Source organism: Diceros bicornis, chromosome 28 (assembly GCF_020826845.1).
Source record: "Diceros bicornis minor isolate mBicDic1 chromosome 28, mDicBic1.mat.cur, whole genome shotgun sequence".
In the NCBI taxonomy this organism is placed as follows: Eukaryota; Metazoa; Chordata; class Mammalia; order Perissodactyla; family Rhinocerotidae; genus Diceros; species Diceros bicornis.
The window spans coordinates 40,968,937-40,988,606 of NC_080767.1; the positions used below are offsets into that span (position 1 = coordinate 40,968,937).

At 62.0% G+C, this 19,670-nt stretch overlaps 1 protein-coding gene across 3 annotated transcripts in view; it reads right to left on the reverse strand.

The window, feature by feature from the left end:
• The window catches only part of BRD3 (bromodomain containing 3), a 37,267-nt gene that overhangs the window by 13,540 nt on the left and 4,057 nt on the right, over positions 1-19,670 (reverse strand). For all 3 annotated transcript variants that reach the window (XM_058524431.1, XM_058524429.1, XM_058524430.1), the window contains exons 2-6: positions 7,799-8,124; positions 6,790-6,927; positions 5,732-5,879; positions 4,593-4,807; positions 2,267-2,638 (exon numbers count right to left, since the gene is read on the reverse strand). In XM_058524431.1, the coding sequence (XP_058380414.1) occupies positions 2,267-2,638; positions 4,593-4,807; positions 5,732-5,879; positions 6,790-6,927; positions 7,799-8,011 (1,086 nt within the window). In that variant the 5' untranslated portion in view covers positions 8,012-8,124. The remainder of the gene's footprint in view (positions 1-2,266; positions 2,639-4,592; positions 4,808-5,731; positions 5,880-6,789; positions 6,928-7,798; positions 8,125-19,670) is intronic.

Consider the following 19,670-nt stretch of genomic DNA (forward strand, 5'->3'; position numbering starts at 1 on the left):
GTAAGCACACACAGGGTGACCAGGGACAGTTGCACGGTTCTGTCTGTCGGTCTTCAGTATTTCCTGGATGACGAGGCATTTCTGAAATGGAGCGCCGAGCAGCCCATGTGCATGCAGCGTCCCTTCGGGGTCCCCGATACTAGAGTGGGCTGCCATAGTGCCAGTGGGACACACCTCCCTCAACCGTCCCCTGGGCCACCACAGGCATCACAGAGAACGCCTGGGGGGAGCCCTGGCACCCCTGCCACGGCCTCGGCCCCACTGCAGGCCTGGGCGCACTTCCCGTTCTGCCCCTCGCTGGCTGTGTGGCCTTGGGCGAGTCACTTTCTCTTCCAGCCTCATTTTCCTCCACCGTGAATGGGGCAGGGACATACACCTCCTGAGAGTGCTGGGGGGTTAAGAAGGGTGTGACGAGCCTCACTACAGTCAGCAACACCTCTCTCCTCGGCATCATGAGCTCTGCCAGCCCAGCTCGGGGCCTAAAGAGCCAAAGGCCTGGATTTCAGGACCGGCTGTGGGCAGGGCCGCCACCTGCCCCAGCCGCGGGTTCCCTAGCTGCAAACAGCAGAGTGTGAGCAGACCTAGGAGACCCTCTCCACCCTGAAAAGCCCAGTGCCTGCACCCCCAACTCCCCAAGTCCCAACAAGGTCTTCTCGCGGAGGGCGGCACAGCTGGAGTGTGGACACGAGGAGATGGGAGCACAGCCCTGGCTGGGGGTGAGGAGGGCCAGCTGGCAGTCGGCAGCCCAGAGCTGGGCCCCCACACCCCCAAACAGGAAGAAAGAGCCCCCAGGATGCAGATGCTCAGCTCAGAGACCGTGCATCTGGGAGCGTGTTTCTGCCGCCCCACAGTCAAAACCCGCTGCGAGGGCGCCAGTCTGAGCTGGGCGCTGATCCAGAAAAACATAACCAAACTGTTATCAGGAATATTCACTGGGACGAGGGGCAACGCCAGAAGAGATGAGCGCTACTCTCCACTTGCCTCTCCTTTGCTTGAATTTTCACAATGACTCTCTATTTGTGTTTTACTCACACAGGTAAAAAAATCCTCCAAAGAAAAGCAGACACTACTGGGCTCAGCGCTGCCCGTGGGGGCAGGACCGCAGCAGCACAGGATGCGTCTGAGGAAGCCAGCACCCTGCCCCACAGGTTAGCGAGAGGCTCAGAAACGGTGAGGAAGCTGCTCGGTCACCCAGCCGGGCTGTAGCAGAGCGGAGCCCCACCCAGGCCAGCCTGACTCGAGCCGGTTCACCGAGCACCACTGCCTGGACAGCCTGGTCTGTCCTGCCCCTGAAATCCACGACCGCCCAGGAAGGCCTCCACAAGGAGATTCTGCCCCAGGCTGGCGTTCCTGGGAAACGAGGCAGGATGACTGAGACCAGCAGCTCAAGGCCCAGGCCCCATCGATGGAAGGAAACAACCGCTCCCCTTTGTGGGGGCACTTTTCCAGGGCCCCGAGGGTGGCTCATGGAGGGGGTGGGCTTCACGTGTCCAACGGCCAGGGGCACTCCTCAGGACATCAGAGACCAAAGCCAGGCTGGCTCGCAGCTCTCCGGAGGGCAGGTGTGCAGGGCCCAAGCTGGACAGGGGGCTCAGGGACTCCTCCTGCACGTGCTCAGAGAAGACCCCGCGGGAGCTAATCCCAGCCCCAGTCTGCTGCCCTCGGGGCTGCGGCTGTCACCTGGGTACTTCTCCGTCGCAGCCCAGCACAGCCTGCTCTCTGTTTATTCTCAACTGGCCTGACCTGGAACAAAACCCACAAGAGCCCAGGGGAGCCCCTGGCGCAGGAAGACCCTGGCACGGGAACAGGGAGGCCAGGCTCTCGCTCTCAGCTCTGCCACCTCCCCCTCCAGGACCCACTCCTGTCCGGTGAGCGGGGGGTCACCTGAGAGGGCCTCCTCGCCTGATGTTACAGAAACCTGCAAACGCACCGGGATGGGAGACGGGAAGGAAATAAATGAAATAATGAAACTGGGTTCAAGCAGAAGAGACGACAAGAAGCTGCAGATTCAGTGACCAACAGGCAAAACACACCTTCCTCCCTGAGCCGGCCAGACCCAAGCCGGGGCCTCGGGGCCAGCCCTGAGGCCGTGTTTGCCGCTGGCGGGCAGGCCAGGGTGCCGAGCAATGCCCCAGCGCCCGGGGTGCCCCTGAGCCGGCAGACAACATGAGCACCTTGACAGGCCCTCAGCACGTCAGCAGAGCAGGCAGTCTGGCCAGGGGCCACCAGGTAGGGACAGGGGCCCCGGCCGCCCGCCGCCCAGTACCTTGACGGTGCTGAGGTCCATGGGGTGCTTGATGATGTCATGGTAGTCGTGCAGCTCCAGGGCCTCGGCGTCCACCGGCTTGTAGAAGGGCCAGGCGTAGGCCGCGTGCTTCTTGGACAGCATCTCCTTGAGGATGCTGTCACAGTGCCGCAGGTGCTCCGACAGCCTGCCCTTCTTGCCGGCGTGCTGCGGCACCTCGCCGTCCTCCAGGTCCTTCTTGGGCGGCTTGATGGGGCGGCCCCCGCTCTCCCGCCGCGCCACCACCTTGGCCTGCTTGGGGTCCGACAGCGGCGGGGGCGACTCGCTCCGGCTGGCGGTGATGGCTGATGTCGTGGGCGTGGTCGTGTCTGCTTTCCGCTTCACGCCCTTCTTCTGCGACAGCAAAACAATCAGTGAGCACCAGGGACGCACGCCGGCCGTGAGGACACCAATCGCCGCAGCTGCGCTTCTGGAGCGCTGACTACCCGCCAGGCACCGAGCGAAGCGATGACATGCACGGCCGCATCCATCCTCCCAGCTGCCCTCGCGGAACGGCGGATGCCGAGGCTCAGAGGGGCCAGGTCGCCGGCCCGAGGTCACACAGCTGGTAGTGGTGAGGCTGAACTCCGAACCTACCCGGAGCCACCGGGGGGCCCTCCTCCTTTGCCCCCAGGGCTCCGCGGTCACGGGGGGCTTGCTCGGCACCCGAGCAGCGTGAGGTGCAGCATGCAATTCACCTGCACCTAACCAGCACCCCAGACCACGCCACGCCAGGGGGTCCAGAGACAAGCATGACCCAGATAGCACCGTGACTGGGATCATCACCAAGCTCGGGGACAGCAGAAACGAGGAATTCCTGCTCGTCGCTGCCAGCGGGAAAGTCCCAGATGAGGGCCTCCAAGCCTGCGCTCCAAGGACAATCGCAGGGAGAGCATGCCGGGCGGGGGCGGGGGTGGGGGCCCGACTACGAGACACAAGCAGCAGCAGCAGGTTTGGGACAAGGACTCCAGGGGGCTGAGTGAGTGGGCGGGTCTGGACGGGACCCTGAAGGCAATAGGAGCCACAGAGAACTATTTTCCGCAAGGGCAGGAAATGCTGAAATGATCCACGGAGCCTCTTAGGGCTGTGTCGAGAGCAGGCAGTCACGGGATGGTGAGCGCATGTTTAACACCCGGCGTCCCGGGCCGTGCGGATCTCCCCAGGCACAACGACCAGCCCCAGGGCCCACGGGCATCCAGGCCATGACCCCGAGACCAGCTCAGCAGGTGCCCCTCACGTCAGCTCAGGCAGAGAAGCCCCTGGGGGCCACAAGTGCCAGGGCCGACGATCTCACCACACTCTGCTGTCGAGAGCGCCACAATGGTCACTAGTCACTGCCCCAGCCAAGCCGCCGCGCCCACGCTGGCAGGGGCACGAGCTGGCTATCCACAAAACACTTAACGGGCGCCCACGGGATGCAAGCGCGTGCCACAGAGGACCTGGGGGGGCTCATCTGGCCATGGCAAACGGGACATGCTCCAAAAACAGCCGGGCGCTGTGTGAGGCGGCCTGGCCAGGCGCCGCCCGAAGTGCAGGCAGTGAAGGCCATGGGGGAGGGAAAGCAACGGAGGCGGCATTTTACCTTGGGGGAGCCATTTAACCCCTCTGAGCGCCTGCTTCCTCATCTGTAAGATGGGGGAAATACTGTCTGCCCCAGAGGGTCGCTGTGAGGGTCAAATCGGAGAAGACGACACACGTCAGTGCCCAGCACAGGGCCGGCTCAGGGTGGGAGACTCAGCCGTCCTCGCAGGGAGCACCCACTTGGAGCCCAGACCCGGCCAGGACAGTCCCTGCCACGAGAAGCTCCCAGCCAAGCGGGGGAGACATACGTGCTAGCACTCACGCTAATAGGGGCACGAGGTGGAGGCCGCTGTGTCTAGGGGCCAGCTCCTCAGCTGCACCCACCACCACCCTCCCCGTGCCAAGCGTAAATCCGAGTGTGAGCAGGGGCCAGCCGGGGCCCCTCCCACCCCTGTCATCTCCCACGCCTTCCCCACCCTGACCATGGACTGCAAAGGCCAGGACTCAGGCCACAGACACTGGGGTTCAAGCGCAGCCCACCCTCACCAGCTGTGTGACCTGTAGCCCCCTGAGCCTCGGTCTCCTCGTCTGCGTCAGGAACAACAGCCCGACCTCACGGGCACAGAGAGAACCCCTCTGGGGACATGTGGACCAAAGGCCCGACAAGTGGCTGGTGCCCAGGGAAAGGCGGCAGAGCTCCCCTCCTGCCCAGCCCCACACTGCCAGAACCCAGGACCCCGGGCCGGTGCTCAGACCCCGGCCGACCTCAAGCCCCAGGGACGCTCACCTTGATGACGGGCGGCGTGGGAGGGACTACAGGGATGATGGGCGCTGCGGGAGGAGGTGGGGCGGCAGCCGGGGTGACGGGGACTGACGTGATGTTTGCAGTGATGGTTGGCACAGGGGTGGCAGCAATGACGGGCGTCTGGGAGACAGTGGGGGGGACGTTCTGAAAGGGGGTCGCTGGGGAGACAGAGGACACGGCTGCCACTTGCTGTGTACCTTGAAGACAAGGAAAGGAGGCTGAACATTCCAGGCTCCACTAGCCAGACAGAACAAACACCACACTTCCAGAAGCTTCCTGGACCATACCCCCTCCAGCCAGAGCATACCAGGTGCCAGAGAGCCTGTCCTCCTGAGACTCCTGGCCCTGCACCTTGGCCACCTCCATAGAGCCCGCCTCCACGGGTGCTCAGCGAACAAATGGAAGGCCTCGCCCCCCTGGCCAGAGACCACAGTCTGAATGCACCCAAGCAGCCCGGGAGGTGAAAGCCAGGCCTGCACCCAAGGAACCGGGGCTTAACTCCGAGTCCATCAGCAACCGGTGGCCACCCACAGGCCCCGCCTGCAAAGCAGGGCAGCTGGCGGCATTGGCGACCCATCCCTGCCTCTCTTGAGGGCTGGGCCGCCCAGGCAGTCCACTGGGACACACCTCATTCTGGCTTCCCGGACCAGGTAAGACCCCAGGACTCCCCGAGTTAACCCTAATCCCCACCTCACTCCCCAACAGGTGATACAGCCCCTCTCCCATCACAGAGAATACAACACGTGCCAGAGACAAAGTCCTAGGACAGGACAAAGAGACAGGCTCGCTTCCGTCCAGGCTTCCAGGAGAGGTGGCCTCAGAGTCGGGGCCAGGAGGAGGAGCCCGGGCATACAGCAAGACCACAATCTCCTCCCCAGAGCGGGCTCAAAGGCAGACAGTAACAATGTCACTGAGGACCAGCCATGTCTTGAACTGCCTACCGGCCACACACAGCTGAGACCTGGCTCCTGGAGCTCATCTCATCATTGCCCCTACTGCACAGACGGGGAAACTGAGCTCGGAGGGGCCGAGGGCCCCACAGAAGAGACGCTGTCATCAGCACCCCAGCCCATCTGCCCAGGGGCCCAGGACAGGATGACCTCACCTGTCCACCCTGTTACCTGCACTCTGGGTTCCCGCAGCCGGTTTCCGGCCTTTGCCCTTTGGAGCAGGGGGTAATAATTCAACTTCCTCCTGGGGCATCTGGGCCACTTTCTGCAGAAAAATTTTCTCTAGGGCTTGGGCCATGAGCACTATGTCATCTGTGGGCTGAAGACACAGAGAGCCGAGGTTAGATGTTGGGAACGGAGCCGTGCACTTGCAAAAGATATCGCCAGGTGAGGCCCGAGAGAACCTTTATTTAAAAATTTGCTAAGAGATCTGATGGGGCAGGAGGGAGGCAAAAGAAATATATTTTAACGTGGAAACTCTTGGAAGAGTTCAGAAAAGCACAAATAAAAATCACCCTTTGTCTCATCACACGGAGAAAGAGAGCCTTCAACTCCAGATTCCCGCTCATCTTTATCACGTCACCACTGAGAAGAAGCCAGACACCCGCTGAACTGGGATGGTATGGAGCCCCCTAATCTGCTCCTCTCACTAAAAACCAGCCTGTGGACAATTCCCCTTGTTGTGAAGTGTTCTACGTCATTCTGGGCAGCTGCACGTGGATGTCACAGTGGATTCCGCCGATCTCTGATGGCTGTGCGTGTCGTGCGGTAAGTTTCCACCAAGGTGAGCCTGTACGGATTCCTCTAGCATTTCTAGAGGCAGGATTTCTGGGTCCAGGGGTACGGACCTTTTAAAGTATTTGATACATGTTGGCTCCCTCTGAAAAGGCTGTTCCAATTTTCACTCCCTCCAGAAGGGGATGTGGGCCCATGCCAAGCAATAACACTTGAGACAGGCCGTGTGCAGGAATCGCACGTGGGGACCGTGGCCGGAGAAGGGCTGAGCATGAGGCTGTGATGTGCTCTGAGCCCGTCTGAGAGCTGCTGCAAAATGCCCGGCCCAGCTGGCACCGGCCTCTGCCCAGAGCAACGCAGTCCCAATGAGGGTCCCAAGTGTGCCACCCCAGCCAGAGCCGCCCCTGGGATGGCACTTTACCCCCGCAGGTCTCCCCTGGGCCGGTGGGCAGCACACAATGGCACTTGGGGCCCTCGTCACATGATTTTCTTACCTTGTTATAAATATAACAATTTGTAAACATGGTATTGAAGTCCTGCATACATTCACTTGCGCTCCAATAATAATTATTTTCTAGTCTCTTCTTAATCGTCCCCATATCCATTGGGTTTTTTATTATCTTATGATAATCCTAGGAGAGAAATGTTCAGAGGCCTTACTAATGGATTCAACACCATTATTTTTACAATTCCCAAGCACAGTGATTGTACACAGTGGTCTTCTTGGGTGAGCTGGGTCCCGGGGCTGGGCCAAAGGTAGTTTCTGGTCATCGAGGGCAGGTGGGTGTGTGGTCTGGGGCGAGCACTTGGCCAGCTCCTGACTCCTGCCAACCCTCGCGCCTGACAAGGATTCTGCGTGGAGGGGAGGTTCCAAGAGACACACAGAACCAGGGAGTGGGGCAGACCCTAGTGCTGTCTACACTCTGGAGATGGGTCTAAGTCCCCTCCTGGATTCCCAACCTCGCTCAAGGGCCTGCAGGTGACCGGCGACCGAGCTGGGCCCAGAACCCAGGCCACCACGTGCCGGCCCAGGGCTCCCCTGGCATCACTCAGGGCTCTATTTCGGTCTAGAGAAGAAAGCCACCAGACGGTCAGGTCAGCACTGAGCATCCAGCTGGGGCGCCGTCCCCCAAAAACGTGCCCCACCCCACACTGAGCGTCTGACCTCGAGGGCAGGAGGGTACACAGGGACAGAATGAAGACACAAGGGAGCCTCTGCTCTGAAGCCCCATCACTGTCAGTCCCTGGTCCCCATGTCCTTCTACCCAGGAGGCATGTATCTCCCTACTCCCTGCACCCTGCGCACCCAGGGGGCAGCTGCCCTCCATTCTCCCATACCCCTCTGCTCCTTGGTCACGATGGGCCCTAGGATGGCGGGCTCCTGAGGCACAGGCTATGCCTGTTTTCCCAGCACCAGCCCCATCACGGGCACCACCTTCACTAAAGCCAGAAGAGTCAGGGCAACAGAAGGGCGGGGGATGGCAGCAGGGAGTGGGGACTCACTGGCAGGTTCAGCTTGATTGCATCCACGGGCTGGTAGAAGGGCCAGGCGAACTGATGCTTCCAGAGCGTCTTCACCACCACATTCTGCATATACTGCAGCTGGTTGGTCTTGCGGCCGGGCTTGGCGGGGTTGGAGACCTCCGGCGGGGGCGGGTTCACGGGGCCCGGGGCCGCCGGGATCCCCGCGGGGGCGACCGTGGCCGTGGTGGACATCCTCCAGCTGCTCGCTCACTGGCAGTCACAGCAGCGGCTCGGGGAGGCCCTCACTTCCTCTGTGCTCCTCCCAGAGGCGCGACGTCCCATTTCCGGGCCCAACCAAGCAGCACCTACGGGGGAGAAGGGATGGCAGAAAAAGGCCGGTCAGCCCGAGCCCCAGCCTCGGCGGGCTCCCCTGAGCACACCCATGGGGTAATGGCGAGGCCGGTTCAGCTCGCTCGAGCCTCTCAGCTTGGTCAAGGCAACCCTCACCTGTCAGAACCACTCTGTAACCACCACTCTCAGGCTGGGGGAGGAGAGACGCAGGCGAGGGGGTGATAACGTGAGCACCTGCCACCCAGGCAGGTGGACAACTGCGCTGGCGGGAAGGCGGCGGTCCACGTGGGGGCCACGCACGTGGCCACTCTCACTCACTGCCCACCAACCGCCTGTCTGCTGGGGACCGACTTGACACTGTTCTCGACCTCGGCAATTTTTTAGGGAATGATTCACACGTAGGGAGCTACGACATCGACCCAACACCAACAGAGCCGAGCCAGGCAGGCAGAACCACACGCGGGGCGCGGAGCTGAGCCCCTCTCGAGCGAGGCCGCCCGCCGAGCGAGGTTCTAACGTAACCATGAGAACCTGGTCTGGGTTTGTGATGACGGCCAGGCTGTGACACAGCCGGTGCTCGGCCAATTGGGAGGGCAGCAGAAGGCGGATCTGACCCTAGACGCTCAGTAAGTGTGTGTGTGTGGGGGTGGGGGGCTACTGCAGACCCCACCCCAGCCCCCGCCGGGCTTTTGGAAATGCTCTCTGAGCACAGAGCTGGAGAGCAACAGGCCACTGCAGCCCTGCGTGTCATCAGATGACGACCAACTAGAGCCTAGATGAGCATGCACAGCAAAACAATGAACAGGCCACTTTGACACTGAAGTCCCCACCATCTCTCAGGAGAAAGCCAGTGGCCCCGCCTTTACGTGTGGGGCACAGAGCAGACTGGGGGCTGCACGCAGAATCTTCCCTCTGAGGGGCATGCGAGCACTCTGCTGCACTGTAGGTTTTTACACGTACTTGTCATAATGTCAGATGGGAGGAGCTAGGTGGCAGCCGCCAGAGCCTGGCGCAAACCTGGGTCCTAACGCCTCGCTGCCCCACCTCCATCCCCGGCGGGTCAGCAAATCCAAGCATAGCCACAGTCTGACCACGTCTGGCCCCAGCACCGCCGCCTCCTGCTGGAACCTCCGTGAAGCCCGCTGTGGGTCTGCCCTTCCCTTGATGGACGGTCTAGGCCTCCACAGCAGCGGTGGTCCAACTCAAACAACCCCAGTCAGATCAAGTCACTGATTAGCTCAAAACCCTCTGGCGACTCCATCCGGCTCAGCGTGAGAGCACGGTCCCAGCTCTGACCTGCAGGGGCGAACGTCACCTGTGACTCTGCTCCCTGCCAGGGCCGCTGCAGCCTCCCTCGCTGGGGCAACAGGCTAGTACCCTCGCCTCCTTCAGGTCTTTCTGCTCCAATGCCACCGCCTGCCAGGGCCTCCCGGAACCTCCTGGAATGTCCCAAACCCTGGACAGCTCAGGGCTGCAGAGCAGACACTGGGGCCAGCCTCCCCATCCCAATCCAGCTCTGCCCCTCGCCAGCCATGGGATCCAGTCCCCCTCTGTCCCCCGAGGGCTCTTGGAGATGAAAAGAGTCAAACACACAGAGCACTCAGGCTGGCGGTGGACAGGCACTGATCACCACACAGTCCCACTATGACCACTGCGACGGGTCCCTGGAGCTCCAGGAGGGAAGGACGTGGTGTGTCCCTGCTGCCTCCCAGTGCCTAGAAGACGTCCTAGGGCACCGTTGTCGGTCCCCAGGTGTGGGGCAGTGGGCGAGCTCCCAGTACCTGGTGCTCCTGCACGGCCCAGGGAGCCAGGGAACGGGCAGAATGCAGCCAGGGGCTGAAACCGACCTGCGGGGACACGGGGCCCACAGCTGCTGGCCACGCATAGGCCAGTATCCTCCAAGCACAAGGATGGACAGAAATGGCTCGCTGCAGGGACGTGCTTATGCTGCCCTCAGGACAGAGGCCTCGCCATCTGCCTCCCTCCCTCTTCCAACCACCGACTCACACGGCTCCAACCCGCCGCTGAGCAGGAAGCCAGCTCCAGCCACAAACACGGAAACGCATCCCTCCACCCAGGGGTGAGTGCCCGCCGGCAGCGCGGCAGCCCAGCCTGGCCCAGCAAAAGCCAGGAGCCTGAGCCTGGCACAGGTACTTACAGGGTGATCCCACATGACGCAGACAACCCAGCTGCCTGTTTCCAGGGGAAACACCGCCAGCTCCAGCGGGTCTGTGAGGCTTAGAGGGGACACGAGCTAAGAACTCCTGGCATGCGTCCTGCAGATGGATGCCCCACAACCCGCGGGGGCTGCACACGGTGACGGGACCCCCTTCTCTTCTGCAAACATGAATGCCACCCCAACACCTCCACTGAAATGGGGCGGGGGGCACCCCACGCTCTCAGACCCCTGCAAAAACAAGAGGATGACCGTGGGGGCCTGGTGTCCTCCCTCAGGGTGGCGGCGCACGGCCCTCCCCCACAGCAGAGACAGGCGGGGCAGCCCTCCCCTGGCCTCACAGCTGCCTCCTGGCTTGTGCTCTGTCCCTGGAAGCCTGGGCACCAGCTCGACAGGGAGGAAGGAAGAGCTGCCAGAGCGTGAGAGGCTGGGGCCCCCCACAAGCCCCTTCCATCCCAGGCGCCAGGACCCACCTCCCGGGAAGAGCCATGCCGGCTCTGGATGGGCAGGACCCCTCTCCAGCAGGAAAACACCCCCGGCTCCCAGAGCTGCCCCAGGAAGGGAGGGAGGCAGGCTAAAAGATGGGCTCCCTGACCATAACACTGCACAGGCCACCCCGAGCTGTCCCCTCTAGGGTCGGGGAAGAGTGCAGAGGTCACGTTGCTCCCTGCTGGAGCATGCACATCCTCACCCTTCAGACGGAGCCCAAGCTGAGGGCTGGTCACGTCCACAGTTGCCTGTCCTCAAAGCGCAGCAGACGACGAGTCTCGGGCGAGCAGAGCTGCAGCGGGCGCCTGGCCTGCCTTCCCCTCGCTGCCTCTCCAACCAGACAGACACTGAATAACCCAGAAGATGTCTGTGTGCCGACACCACAGACGCGGACCGTCACAGACACGGACAAGAAGGACACCCACACCGACTTGGGAAGTCCCCACCAGGAGGCAGGGAGGTGATGGAGAAGCATCTCCTGGGACCCCGGGAGAACAGGGTTGTCACTTTCTGCTTGGGTTTCTGAATGGGCAGATTTTTTTTTGTGGAACATGCTATGTTTGCAAAAAGAGAAGAGTGTAAAGGATTAATTTCTATTTTGAAAAAATGCTCAAACACAAACCAACCAACCACGGCCGCCTCAGTCAGCCCAGGCTCCCAGTGGCTTGGAGCCCGTCTGCCCTCCTCTGAGGCCTGGGGACGCTGCCCCGAGCAGCCCAGAGCGTTCCCTGAGGGGGAAATCCTAGGGCTGCAACACCCCCAACGTCTGGGCTGGCCCTCAACAGGGCTGCCAGCCACAGGGCTCCAGTCGGTCACTCCCGCATCGCCCAGACCGCTCGAAAAATCCCAAGAGAGCTCACTTGTCAGGGCAGAGCCCAGAGACGGAAACCACGGGCGGGCCGCCCACGGCTCCCGCCGCTTGGGCTGGCGACACGCAGAGCAGCTGTGCTGTCCGTCAGCCGCCCCCGTGTGGGTGGGGGATCAGGGCCACATTTCGAGACCAGGAAGGCAAATGCTGCTTCCAGAGAGAAAGGAAAACTCAGACTGCTAGCTGACCCTCTCACGGGGTTCAGGCCTGAAGCGAAAATCAGTAACGGACAAAGCTGCAAAGCAACGTGGAGGTTTAAAACAAGACGAAGGTAAGACGCGTGGAAAAGCCCAACTCCAGCTCCTGGGGTGCCCCATGGACCCCCTGCAGTGCCCGTGGTCTCATGAACGCCCAGGGTGCCCGCCTGTCCCCCACAGTGCCTGGCGATCCCCGGAGTTCTCAGGAACAGCCCTGTGACGGGTCTGAGAGTAGGGCAGACACCATCAGCCAGCACCCACCTGCTCGCCTCGCCCCGTGGGGGGGACACGCTCTGACACCGTGCCTTGCAGCCCCACACTCCAGCCCAGACCTCACTGGCTGCCCTCCTGGATGAGGCCGGGGTTAGCAGACTGGAGAAAACACCAAGAAAAAGGTGGGTGGTCAGCCACGGCCACAAGCCGTTCACCTCTGCTGCGGGTGAGACACCCACGTGACCCTATGAGGTCAGACTCATGGTGCCCATTGCACAGACTATGAAGCTGAGGCTCCTCCATCCTCAGGGTATTTCCTGGGCCCACCCGTGTGGGGATTCGGGGACATAAGCCCAGGACCCTGTGCCTTCCTGACCTGGCTCCTGGCAACACAGGTGACCACGGGCCGAGAGGTCCCAGTCACTTAAAAAACAAGATGGCCCTGCTGCCACCTGCCGGCAAGGACACCAGGTGAGAAGCCTGGGAAGGGGCTGCCCGGGCCAGCAGCGGCCCTCCTACAGGCCCAGGCCTGAGTCTAACGGCTGGCTGGAGACGTGAAGAGGGCTGCGCAGAAGGGCAGTGAGGAGCGCCCATTGGGGTCTGCCACGCCAGGGCTCAAACCCCGGCTCCCCCTCCCTGGCTGACCTCCCTGAGCCCGGGGTCCCAGCCGTAAAATGAAGAGTGCCCAGCACAGCCGTCACCTATCGAGTGCCCCCAGCCCCGCCCTGTGGACCAGATGAGGTGTCACGGCTTCCCATCCACAAGGACGTGGGGGGCCAGGGACATCCCGGCTGAGGGCTAGAGAGCTGGGAGACACTGGCCCCTTGGGCTGGGAGGAAAGGAGGTATCCCTGGTTCTGAAGCCATCTGGGGAGGGGACGCAGCACAGCAAGAGGACGGGCCCAGAGCCCGAAGGTCACCCTCATCTGGGTGCCATGTGGACAAAACGAGGTCACGCTTGGGAGGGGACCCAGCATGTGTAGATATTTAACATGTCTGCCCAACACAAACACAGCCGTCCACCTCTCCCAGCCTCCATATCCCAATGGACCAGAACCAGCCCTCACTCCCCTCCCAGCTCCACGTGGTCCTGGCTGAAAGCCTCAATCCGCCCAGCTGAGCCGACCTGGCCAGGAGCTGGGAACCAGGCAGAAGAGAGGACATACACGAAGACAGAAGGAGCACTTCCACCAGAGAACAAGGGGACACCTGCTCCTCCCACAGCAGCTCAGCCCCCCAGGCCTGGGGTCTGAGGGAACAAGGGATGTCCCAGCCCCTCCCCTCAGCCATGCCAGGCTGAAGAGAAACGCCCAGTCCTGGTCCTGCATGCACTGCCGGAGAACCTCCACCACCTTCTCCTCGACGGAAACAAAGGCAAACTCAGAGTGGGGGCGGCAGAGGGTCCAGCTCCATCCCGTGGTCCAACCCTGTTGTGGCTGGGTGAGGACACCAGGAGGAGGTCACAAAAGAGAAAGCCTGGCTGGGACCCCATTTCTCAGGGTCCCTCGTCAGCCCATGGCAGCACTTCCTGGGCGCTGGATGCAGACAGGGAAACCGAGGCCCAAGGCACTCAGAGCTCTCACCACGGCGCCCCGCTGGTTCTCGGGACAGGCGCTGTCCTCCAGGGGGCGCGGAGGCCCTTTGGCAACCAGGGCTCCCCCGCAGACAGCTGAGAGCTGGGAACACCTGACCTCCCTAAGGCCCCAGCACCCATCCCACTCAGGACACGAGCAGCCAGCAACCAGAAGTGAAAGGACCGGGAGCAATCGCCATCACCAGGCCCACGGCTGAGGCCTCGCAGGGCTGGCCGGAGCCGGACGCCGCTCATCGTCTGTCTCTCCTCGGAGCCGGGTGTGTTGGCACCAAGAGCCTTTTGGATTTCAGGACCCGGCGAGTTTCAGAAACCAACCCGTGTGTCGGGGGGGGGCGTCTCTCACACATACCCCACCCCCAGGGTCTGAGAGAACATCCCAAATCAAATACAATATTATGCAGGGAAACATCGAATGTTCCTCCTGAGAATACATAATGACCACAGACAGCCTGTGAGCAGCTGCAAAAGAATTAGGGAAAAGGCTCTATCCGCAGAGCTTTCTGGTGTCGGGGTTGGGAGGGAGGATGGTGGCCCAGTGACAAGGAAGGCTGCCGGTCGCTGGGGACCACTTCTGTGCCCAGCCCAGGAACCCCCCATAGGGTCCCCCATGTTGCATGGAGGGAGGACAGGCCGGAGCTGGCCCCGTTTCGTGGTCCAGCAGTCGAGGGGCGGGCGAGGGCTGGTGGTTGGTGGCGCCCGGACTCCAGCACCAGCGCCCCAAGCCAGTCTGCAAGAAACGCTTGCTGAAAAGTGAACCGAGGGGCGTTGACTTCAATACTATTTGATGATCTTCAGATTCAATGTTAATACTTTGGGGGTGACAGCGGTATTGCAGTTACAGTTTTTTAAAAGCCCTTATCTTTTAGAGAAAGGCATTGAAAGTCTTATGAATGAAACATGTCTGAAGTTTGCTTCTCAGTGATGGGGGGTTGAAAGTGAGTGGGGGTCTGGAGGAGTCAGGACCAGGAATGCTCAGGGCGGAAGCTGAGCACCCTGGGGGCTACTTACTGTGCCCCCACCTGCCCACATGTGAAAGCCCCTATGCCACCAAAAGGAAGAGGGTGAATCCCCCTTTTCCTTGAGTGCTCAGGACCCTGTGTCCCCCACCCCCGCAGCAGCTGTGAGATCCGGGGGACATGACCATGCCCCTCACCTGGCAGGGAAGAAGACCCCCGTGGCAGGCAGGTCAGGTAGAATAACCCAGGACTGTGGGGAAATGTGGGTACCCGAAAGGCCCCAGCACCTTAAGATTAGACACAAGAAATATAAAATCTACTAGCTGCAAAGTCTGCTCTTCACCCCCACCTGCCCCTGGGGGGACCGGGGACGGGGGAGCCTCGTCTTCTGCGGATAAACACACAGGAGCAAAATGTGCAGCTTGACCTCAGCGGCCTCAGAGCCCGCAGGTGCACCTAACGCCAGCCGGGCTGGAAACCAGTCTTGAGAACGAGTGCCTGAGGTTTGTAAGTACACGTAATGCAGGGGCAGTGAACCTCACTGTAAAGCCGCCCGCGGTAGAGGAGCCTTCAGCATCTGCTCCCAGGCTGTCGGCGTCTGGCGCTCACCACAAACCGGCACCCGCTGGCAGCCGCGTCACTGCAGACTGCTACTTATTGCAGACGCTTCCCTGCGCGGGCAACCGTCCCGGCCTCATCGCAGCCCTGCAGGGACGTGGCGCTCCCTTCGACTCTGGGCTATGCACGGCAGGGATGGAGCTCGGTGTCTCAGCGGTGAGACTGAGGCTCAGAGAACCTCCCCTCCTTCCCGCGAGCTGCCCGCCAGGACAGAGAGGCAGCACCTGCCAATCTGGGTGAAAGTCAGAGTGAAGAGACAATCTGCCTGTGACACGAGAAGATCTTGAAACTGCCCAGAGCGGAAACTCAGACAAACCACAAAAGCCCTCGAACACCAAGCAAAAACCCAGAGATCTGGGGTTCTGGCGGGATCCTGAAGAAGGGCCCAGAACGTCAAACGGGAAGTTTCCAAAGTAGGCAACCAGCAGGGGAGGGTGGGGGACACTGACCCGTCCCCCCCGCCTGACCCCAGGTTACACAAGCTCCACTCCACGAGGGGCTCGGTGCTGCCCTTTGAGGGACAGGAGAGGCTGGCCTGCTGGGAGGGCCCCAAGCACGCCCAGCCCGCTTCCCACACGCCAGTGGACAGGTGAGGTGGCCCCAGTCTCCCGGGCTGTGGGGTGCGGGCTGTGAGCCATCTCTCTTGCCCCTTCCCCAGATCCTGGACCGAGCCTCCAGGACCCCCCTCCTTCCTCCACGGAGAACTGGAATCCCACATAAAATGCAGAAATCCAGACCCCTGCAGGTCGCTCAGCCCAGAGGAACACATCAGGGCAGACACTCTGGTCCAAAGCTATTCAGGGTCCCTGAACAAATGGGAAGGAGTGGTGACCTCTGTCCAGTCGCCACTATGGAAAAACACCGGCATTCCCACCACAGCGCCGAACCACAGGCAGGACCGCAGGCCGGCACACCTGGGCCTCCTGGGCAGCTGGGACCCCGAGGGGTGGTGGGGGGATGTGGGCCTCCAGGTGCTGGATGGAGGGGCAGACAGACGCTCACTCACCAGTACCTCCAGCCACGGGGGAGGATGAGGTGGGAAAGGTAGGCAGGGCCCTGGACCACTGAAGGGCAGGGGTCTGAAGAGGACGCAGACTGAGGGGTGGGGGTCCTCAGGAGGCTCCTACCCTGGGGGCGTCTGAGGGTCTGGGGGGAACCCTGTGGTATGTCCAGGGAGGAGAGGAGGCACGTGGGGGGGGCACCAACACTGAGGGAGTGGTCAGAGGTAGGAAGCAAGCCAGGGACTGAGCCCCCTGATATCAGTCCGAGGGCCCGGGGAGGGAGAAGGGGCCGGGCCCACTCTCGCCTCGGCCTCCCCTCTTGCCCTGCTCAGATCCACCGTGCACACCAGCAACAAACACCAGCCTCCTGAGCAGGTGGGGGTGGGCTTCCTCTCCATTCCCCGAGAGGGTCTGTATGCCCCTGGGGCCCCACTGCCACACTCCAGCCCCATTTCCTGTGCCCTGTCCTGGCGTGGCATTGCTGGGGGTCACGCGAGCTCCATTTTCCAGGTGGGGACGGAGGCTCAGAGGTGAAGGGGCAGAAGGTCACCTAGCCAGAAAGAGGCAGGGCCGGGCCTTGAACAAGGCCATCCACTCCACATCAAAGACTCCCCGCCACTGGCTGGGAACCCCACCACAGTCCTGCAGAGACAGGGAGCCGAGTGCCACCCCAGGGCCAGGCTCAGGGCGGCCACCCCAGCTCCTCTGCCCCCAGGCAGCCAGGCCAGCCTCTGCAGCACACCGCTGACCAGCGGCCACCCCGGGCTAGCCCTCCAGGCCTCAGGAAACCGGATCCATGAGGGCAGGGCCGGCATCAGTGACAGAGGAAGCCAACTGCCTCCATCTGTGGGGCCAGCGAAGGGGGCCCAGGGCAGCCCTGCGGGGGGCTCCAAGCAAGGGTGGACAGGCAGGGGGGCCCACCACCCGCTGGGACCTGCTGGCCGCCGCCTCCCACCCACCGCGCACACTCTGGGCCCATGCACACCCTGTCCAGGCAGGGAGCAGTGCCACCATGGCTGCCACCGAGTGGCCTCTGCCGGGAGCACCGCGGCCCGGAGCTCACCTTGTGTCTAGATCACACCTGCTCTCCCACAGCAGGGGACCCCAACCACGGCAGGCCCAGTCCCATCAACGTGTGGGGCACTCCTCCAGGACTGTCCTAAGGCACTGGCTGGCCTGCACGTGGACCTGCAGCCGTGGTCCCCTTCCTGATGCCCCAGCACGTCCCCTTGGCTCTGCCCCGGCGGCACCTTGGGGACCGAGCACCTAATGCTCCCCACGCTTTCTCAATCCAGTTTGTCCTAATGTCTTACCTTCTCTCTGCCCCACCCACCCAGCTCGGGGAGCCAGCCTCTGACGGCTTCCTTTCTTGTTGGAATGTCAGTCTCAACCCGGACCCCCAAGACACCAGCTACAGCGGGCGTCTCCAGCCCTGCTGAGCGGGGCTCACTGTTCCCCGTGGGGGCCAGGCCAGCCGCACTCCTCACCTCTACGAGGCTCTGTCCCTACCCGCCTTTCAACCTCCCCCCAAGAAAATCAACAGAAAGAACACAGACACTACAGCAGCAGTGTCTCTTGGGTATAAAGCCCCGGGAGGCTGTGGGGAGAAACATACCTCCACCCTACTCTCAGAAATGCTGAGTTCTGGCCCAGATACCTGGCAGGCCAGAACCTGGTGTCATTCCTCTGGGAAGCCCCAGTGACCCCTACGTGCACCCTTGCAGGGCACTTCCCCAAGGCCAGGCCACCTGTTGCATTGATGATCCCTCCACGGGACTGGGAGGTGCAAGAGACCCACAGCTTGAAGGGGAATGACTTCAGGGAACACAGTGAGAAGGATGGTGTGACTAGTGTGACACTTGGTCCAGGAGAGGCAAGGGGAGGCCATCCTCTCTGGGTCAGTCTGCCCTGCAGAGGATGCTACAGGTCAGCTGGGCATGCACACTTATGGGGGTGGGGGCGGTCCCGTGTGCACCAAGGCTTCGCGTGCCTGTGGCTCCACTGACTCTGGTACTTTCTAGAACAAAGCTGCAATGGAGTCGACCTGGTGCTGGGTGCTGCCCACGGCGCTGGTCTGCTCCACCGCAGGAAGGGAGCCGGGCGCGCCCCAGAGCCTCTCTCCTCTTAGACGCTGAACCAAACCCACGTCTTCACCGTGCACGATTTACAGACCACCACCACCCTGGGCCGTCAGGGACCGCGCTCCAGAAGCACAAACAGGAGTCTGGAAAGGTCACTGCCGCTCGTGACAGGGCTCCGAACCCACTCTCCCCACGCCAAGCCCAGATGTCTGCCCAGCACGGCCTCGACTTTCCTCTCTAGACCTGTCCCCTTCAGATCGTACAGAGTGAGGGGGGCACCTCCTGAGCATCTGGCCATCTGCTCATCGTAGCATCCACTCACCATCCACCTGCTCAGTGGTGGGGTCCAGACTTACACCAGGCCCAGCCCTTGTCCCATCACTGCCCCTGCGAACAGGACATCTTCCCACTCACAGCCCAATGCAGGTGCATCAGCAACCCTGAGCAGGAGAAAACCACCAAGTTGTACCAGTCACTGTGTTCCAAACCCGGCCAAGGAAATGGCCGTCCCCTCCAAGTCTCTCTCCTCCTGCCAGGCCTCATCCTCGGACCCCTGGCAGTGGGCCTCAGGAGACCTCTTACCCTATTGTCCCACTTCACAGATGGGAAATGAGACTGAGAGAGCAGAGGCCTGGGGCTGCGAGGCCTCGGAGCCGAGATGTAGGGACCGCAGGCCACAGCCCCGTCCCGATGTTGGGAGGTAGCTGGCCCTGCCCACCCCTCACTCCAGCTGCCTCTGGGGATCAACAGCAAGACGGGCAGGCTGAGGCACAAGCCCAGAGGAGGACCCAGGAGTGTCCAGGCCTGGGTAAATCAGGGCCTTGTTAGGCTCTCATGGGCCCCCCGACACACACACACACACACACACACACACACACACACACACACACACACACACGCACATCCCCTCCTGCCCTGGGGAAGGCTGCCCGGAGCCTCAAGGCCCTGGAGAGAGAATGGCACCCTCTCCGAACACAGGGAGTGCAGCCAGGCGGCCCTGCCCTGCTGCCCACCACTGGGGTTAGCCTCCCCCTGGGCTGGCGATGCCCACCCACAGGCTCCCAGAGGCTGGGCACCTGTCTCACCGTTACTGAGAATACCATCCACCAGTGGGGGGTGTCACTACAGCCCAAGCACGTCCTGCAGGCTCGACTCACCGTCGCCCCTTCTGCCCCTGTGACCAGTCCACAGGTGGGTTCTGTCAGCCCAGGTGACAGTCACATGGTCATCTGTGTCTCCCCACCCCACACCCACAAACGGCCACAGCCCGGAGGCAGCTAAGACAACAGAGCACAGAGAGGGTGTGTGCCTTATCTGTGAGTCCACAGCCAGCAGGGCCCAAGCTCTTAACGCCCAGCTCCTGGCACT